Source organism: Clupea harengus, unplaced genomic scaffold, assembly GCF_900700415.2.
Source record: "Clupea harengus unplaced genomic scaffold, Ch_v2.0.2, whole genome shotgun sequence".
In the NCBI taxonomy this organism is placed as follows: domain Eukaryota; kingdom Metazoa; phylum Chordata; class Actinopteri; order Clupeiformes; family Clupeidae; genus Clupea; species Clupea harengus.
In genome coordinates this window covers 30,157-36,376 of record NW_024879868.1, presented here as the reverse complement: position 1 = coordinate 36,376, position 6,220 = coordinate 30,157, and the positions used below count along the sequence as shown (strand labels likewise).

General features: G+C 50.1%; 1 protein-coding gene across 1 annotated transcript; it reads left to right on the top strand.

Annotated features, from left to right (window-relative positions):
- The first annotated feature begins 1,321 nt into the window (after window positions 1-1,321).
- On the top strand, window positions 1,322-3,670 carry LOC122130571. Its single transcript, XM_042705277.1, has 4 exons — window positions 1,322-1,668; window positions 2,292-2,849; window positions 2,935-3,228; window positions 3,319-3,670. The coding sequence occupies exons 2-4, from the start codon at window positions 2,412-2,414 to the stop codon at window positions 3,634-3,636; spliced, it is 1,050 nt and encodes a 349-aa protein (XP_042561211.1). The 5' UTR covers window positions 1,322-1,668; window positions 2,292-2,411; the 3' UTR covers window positions 3,637-3,670.
- Window positions 3,671-6,220: the final 2,550 nt, after the last annotated feature.

Below are 6,220 nucleotides of genomic sequence, written 5' to 3'. Positions count from 1 at the left end.
GCAGTCATTCGCGCATCTTTGTAATCTTTTAGCGATGTGTTATAGAGGTGAGGATATTTCCGGACCGCTTTCGAAATGCGCTCTTCGATGTTTGTGATCATAGACATATATATATATGTCTATGTTCGTGATCTCCATCTTCTTAAGTTTTTTTGTGGATTTTAAACATGGCGGTATTGTGATGTATAGGGAATGAAACAGGAAACGCGAGGTCCAGAAATGTGAGATTCCGGAAATGATGTCCTTTGGAAATTATGTCGTAACGGACCAATCACGGCCAAGGGGTATCCGTCGCTGTACAGCACGGCATGACGGACCGACAGGAATTTCAACGGTGCACGGGAGAGCTCTCCGAGGGCCCCGGAGACGACGGAGAGGGCGTTCCAGGGTGTTCCATCTATGTGTTGGCCCTTCCCATGTGTCCGAAATCGTGAAGTACGGAGTACCATATAACGGCCCTTAGGGGGAGGATGGGTTCGACTCCCCACTTAATTAGCTTTGTTTAAGTCCACTTTCCTTCTCGTTGTCGTATTGCCATTATCCGAAGTCATTGCCGTTGTGCCGTCCGTGTTTGAATCATTAGGCTTGCTCGTAATCCTTTTATCCAGTCCATTGTCATTTAGCCGTGTGTCAGTCCGTTGTTCACCTTTGTTTAAATCCGTTGTCTTTATCTTTGTCTTTTTGCCGTTGTCCTTGGTCGATGCCTTGCTGCCGTCCGTTTTTGAGGGTAAATCCTTATCTCGTTTACCTTTTTTAATTCCGTGTTCAGTGCCGCGAGGTCCGTCCATTGTGAAAAAAGTTTGAACTTTCAAGTTCGCCCTAACAGTTAAAAAACTGCCGGGTTCCCTTTCAGAACAAATAAACTAAACTGACACTAACAAAAAAACTTACTAAAGACAAAAATCAAACGCACAAACAATAAACAAACGAACTGGAAGGAGCCTTTCTCCTTCTACTACTGCCAACAAACAACTTCGCAATCTCACGAAAGTGGGCGTGCTCAGTGTGGTATGGCCGTAAGCAATTACTGCCTGACAAAGTCGGCCTCATAAAGCTCACGTGGCTCGGGACGTGCATGCAGACAGACTGACAGATAGACGAATCTCAGGTAGTGGAGGAGGGACAGGACTGGGCAACATTCAACCAATGGTGCATGTTAGTTTAGAAAAAACATATATATTGTGAGTTAGTCAACCACCAACATTTTCGTCTCGTCTCCGAAAGTTAAAATAGATTTAGTCATAGTTTTTATTTTCAAAGATCCGTTTTTGTCATGTCTTAGTCTCGTTTTAGACAGACACACTAACAGACAGGCAGAAAGAAAGAAAGAAATAAAAAACACAAAAGAGTGTTCCAAGTTTAACTGGCTGAATTGTGCTGACTGCTGCGGCCAGCAGGGGCGCGCTGGGAGGCAGAGACAGAAAAGCTTACAGCACCTGGTATTCCCAAGCAAATTCCCCTCCAAGTACCTAAGCGATCGTCAGCCATCCAATGGTTGAGCAGAGCTGAGCAGCAATCAGCCAATGGTTGAGCAATGCTGAGCAAAGCTCACGCTCAACAGACCAATCATTGAGCGAGGATCGGAATACGTCATCTAGCTGTGTGAGCTGTTATACAAAAATACTGGTGGCCATTGATGAACGATTGGACTGTTTTCTTTACTCTCAGGTACGTTTGGTATAATTATGTGCTAAGTAATGAATGAAACTCGATATATTTGTGGATAATTTGCCTGATATTCAGGTTTTACATGATAATATATCTTGTTAGCGCCGTACTGACACTAATTTTCTAGCTCCGCTTGTTGACATTGAAATAGCTAACCGCTAGGGGTTGATCTCTCTGAAATGCGTTTAAAATGCGACCAGACTATTGATTTTACATGTTGAGACCTTGAAGAATGTACTACTACTGTGTGGACTCTAAATGTAAAGCTTAAATATGCTTTAGATGCGTTAGAATATCAACCGCGATTAGCATGCTAAATGCGTTGAAAAATGAATGAATGAGCTAGCAATCACTGGTGTTATGACCTGACGATCCCTGGAAATTCTTCAAAAACGTGATCTGACACTCTAGCTAACTTCTTAAGACCATAGAGATGGTGTTACAACAGTGTGGAGTTGAAATTCGATGTGTAAATATGCTTTAAAAGTGTAAACATGTCAACCGCGATTTGCATGTTAAAAACAGTGATGAATGAATGGGCTGTTTTTGGTTACTACTTTTACTGGGTCTCTAAAAATGTATTTAAGCCCTGCTTTTCATTTATTCATGTTTTACTCTATCAGATGAGTCATGGAGAAGTTTAAACATCGGTGCAGCGTGTGCGACAAGACTTTCACTGAAAAGTCCAACCTGACGAGGCATCTGAAGATCCATGCTATAAGTATAAGAATGTCAGGGGAGAGATGGCCGAGAGGAAGCTCTTTAAGGAGAAGATGGAGTTCCACCCGCCCCCACCTCCTATGGCCGTCAAGGGAGCTGTGCCCAACATGCTCTCCTTCTTCACCACCCCTGCCTTCTTCTGGCGCCCGGTCGGCGTGATGAAGGCATTGATCCGCTGCCCCAACACCAACTGCCCCGCACCGCCAGAGTACTACCTGGAGAAGAGAGGGTACGGCAGCTACGCCAGGCAAGTGTACGGCTTGAACTTCCTTTACACCCTGCTGACCGAGAGGTTGATGTGCAAACACTGTCTCAAGCTGAGGGAGGAGCCGAGCCAGACGCAGGCGGACGACGAGGAGGACGGCGCCCACCGTGCCCAGCTGCAGTACACCTGGCAGGCGTACAGTCCGAAAATTCTGATGAACCTTGCCCCGGCCGTCAGAAGCATGTTCCCTGCCATAGTCTGTGGCAAGCGTGCTGTGGACAGGAGTGTTGTCACCCTGATGAGCAACCGAACGAGCAATCAACGCTGTGTCAATGAGCAAGGTGCAGAGGCTGCTGCAGCAGGGCCACGACGAGTGGTACGTGGAGCGTCGGGACTTGTACCAGACTCTCCTGTACGATGCCCACACGTCGGCGGCTGGATCGTCTCAGCAAGGCATCCTGTCGTTTGCCAGAGCAGCCGGCACTTACACCCTTCCCATCGCCCCGTCTCCCCTTCCGTCTGCTCGGGTCCTGAGGCGTGCGCACCTGATCCTGGAGATGGAGAAGATGCCCGTGTACAGGGACCAAATCCTCAGTACGACTGGGGAAATCTTGTGCATCGACGGCACAAGGAAGGTATGTACAGCATAAAGTACTTGTGATCATATGGAACAGACTGACTGTTGATAAACACCACGCAATGAATGTTCTGCTTTGTTTTGATAGATTCTCAAGAAGATCTACGGCGACGGCCAGGGCACCATGCAGTACGTCACCAGCGTGCTGAATGAGTGGGGTCAGTTCTTGACCACAGTGGTGGTGGCGTCCGAGTCCGAGGGCTGCTACGCACGCATGGCCAGAGGTCTGGTCGCCCGCTTTCGCCGTGCCAACGCTCCTGCTCCAAAGGTGGTGTACGCGGACAACAATTTGCAGTTGAAGAAGAGCAGTCGCGTGAGGAAGAGGAGGAGTCGGCTGAGCAGGGAGACGACGAGACTGCGGACGAGGGTCTCGGCATGTCTTCTGATACAGAGGAGGACCCGATAGACAGAGTCTGTGGGAAGCACGTCGTCCTCACCCAGGCAGAACAGGCGGAAGAGGACAGTCCTGCCCTGCAAGACGTGCTGATGAGCCATCGACAACTGCAGTTGCCCGGTATAGAGGAAGTGGAAGCACTGGCCTTGCTCCTCGTAGAACTGGCCGACAACAGCGACCACCACCTAGTGCCGGCTGACCTCAGGCAGAAGATCCGCCGCCAGCTCTCTCCACGACCACGACAAGACCGCCGCCCGCTTCTTCAAGCGGTACAAGTCCAGGTGGGGCTACACTTTGTTCGGTCGGTGCCTTGGGGCGGACTCTCCCGAGACCAGAGCAGCCCAGAAAACAAAGTTTGGCTGCATGAGGTACGCTCAGGCGGCACAGGTGACCGAGGACAGTTGCCTGCTCTACCTCCTCCTCAAGATGCTGAAGAACCGAGCGCCGACCAATCAGCCCACCTCCCCCAGCAAGATCACGGCTTCTTTGAAGGGACACTATAATCAGAATCAGAATCAGAATCAGAAAGGTTTTTACTGCCAAGTAGGTTTTCACCTACGAGGAATTCTTTGTGGTACAATGGTGCAAACAATAAACATACACAATAAACAATACACATATCAGGTTACAGCAGGAGTGTGCAAAAAAGGGATTAGAGTCCGTGTTGGGGGGCGGGGGTCCCGGGCCTTGTTGATGAGGCTAACCGCAGACGGGAAGAAGCTGCTCAGGTGGCGTGAGGTTTTGGTCCTGATGGACCGCAGCCTTCTGCCGGAGGGGAGTGGCACAAGGAGTTTGTGTCCAGGGTGGGAGGGATCAGCCATAATCTTCCCTGCACGCCTCAGGGTCCTGGATGCATACAAATCCTGGAGAGATGGCAAATTGCAGCCAATCACCTTCTCCGCAGAACGAATGACACGCTGCAGTCTGCTTTTGTCTTTGGCAGTGGCAGCAGCGTACCAGATGGTGATGGAGGAGGTGAGGATGGACTCAATGATGGAGGTGTAAAAGTTCACCATCATTGCCTTTGGCAGGTTGAATTTCTTCAGCTGCCGCAGGAAGTACATCCTCTGATGTGCCTTTTTGGTGAGGGAGATGATGTTTAGCTCCCACTTGAGGTACTGGGAGATGATGGTACCCAGGAAGCGGATGGACTCCACACTGTCAACTGGGGCATCACTCAGGGTGATGGGGTTGGGAGGGGCTGGGTTCTTCCTGAAATCGACAACCATCTCCACTGTTTTCAGCGCGTTGAGCTCCAGATTGTTCTGTCCACACCAGGTCACCAGATGGTCAATCTCCCACCTGTAGGCAGACTCATCACCACCAGAGATGAGCCCAATGAGGGTGGTGTCGTCCGCGAACTTGAGGAGCTTGACGGACTGGTGACTGGAGGTGCAGCTGTTGGTGTACAGGGAGAAGAGAAGAGGGGAAAGAACGCAGCCTTGAGGGGAACCGGTGCTGATGGTCCGGGGGTCAGAGACATGTTTTCCCAGCCGCACGTGCTGCCTCCGGTCAGACAGGAAGTCTGTGATCCACCTGCAGATGGAGTCAGGCACACTCAGCCGGAGAAGCTTGTCCTGTAGCAGAGCCGGGATGATAGTATTGAAGGCAGAGCTGAAGTCCACAAACAGGATCCTGGCATAGGTTCCTGAGGATGGAGTGAAGGGCCATGTTTACTGCATCGTCTACAGACCTGTTAGCTCTGTAGGCAAACTGGAGGGGATCCAGTAGAGGGTCAGTGATTGCTTTGAGATGCCGCAACACAAGCCGCTCAAATGACTTCATCACAACAGAGGTCAGAGCAACGGGTCTGTAGTCATTAAGTCCACTGATCTTTGTTTTTTTGGGGACGGGGATGATGGTCGAGGTTTTGAAACAGGCTGGTACGTGGCATGACTTCAGTGAGGAGTTAAAAATGTCTGTAAACACCGGTGACAGCTGTTCAGCACAGTGCTTTAGGATGGATGGAGAGACAGAGTCTGGCCCGGTTGCTTTGCGGGGGTTCTGTCTCCTAAAGAGTCTGAAGACGTCCCTCTCCATAATGGATAGAGTCGTCACTGTGGTGGGGGAGAAGGGGGGGTGCTCTGAGGTGGGCAGCTGTGGAGAGGCGTAGGCCTCTGCTGTGGTGGGGAAGGTGAAGCTGATGGGCTGGAGCTGGTGGGTGGTGTCACAGGGGATGGTATCAGGACTGTCCCATTGTCTTTCGAAGCGACAGTAAAACTCGTTCAAGTCATTGGCCAGGCGTGGGTCGTTAGTGGAGTGGGGGGCTCTAGGCTTAAAGTTTGTTATCTGCCTAAGCCCTTTCCAGACAGAAGCAGAGTCGTTGGCTGAGAACTGGTGTTGGAGTTTCTCAGAGTAAAGACGTTTAGCATCTCGCACCTCCTTGCTAAACATGTATTTTGTCTCAATAAACCTGTCTCTGTCCCCACTCCTGAATACCTCTTCCTTCTCCAACCTTAACTTTCTGAGTTTAGCTGTGAACCAGGGTTTGTCGTTGTTATAACTCACCCTGGTGCGTGATGGTAAACAGCTGTCCTCACAGAAGCTGATATATGATGTCACAGCTTCTGTGTACTCATCCAGACTGTTGGTAGCG

What these genes read in the sequence shown, in the direction of transcription:
- LOC122130571 (XM_042705277.1), top strand. Translation starts at nt 2,412, where the DNA reads ATGGCCGAGAGGAAGCTCTTTAAGGAGAAGATGGAGTTCCACCCGCCC. An exon ending in GAAGCATGTTCCCTGCCATA is followed by an intron (nt 2,850 to 2,934) that starts GTCTGTGGCAAG and finishes TCAATGAGCAAG; the next exon opens with GTGCAGAGGCTGCTGCAGCA. An exon ending in GCATCGACGGCACAAGGAAG is followed by an intron (nt 3,229 to 3,318) that starts GTATGTACAGCA and finishes TTGTTTTGATAG; the next exon opens with ATTCTCAAGAAGATCTACGG.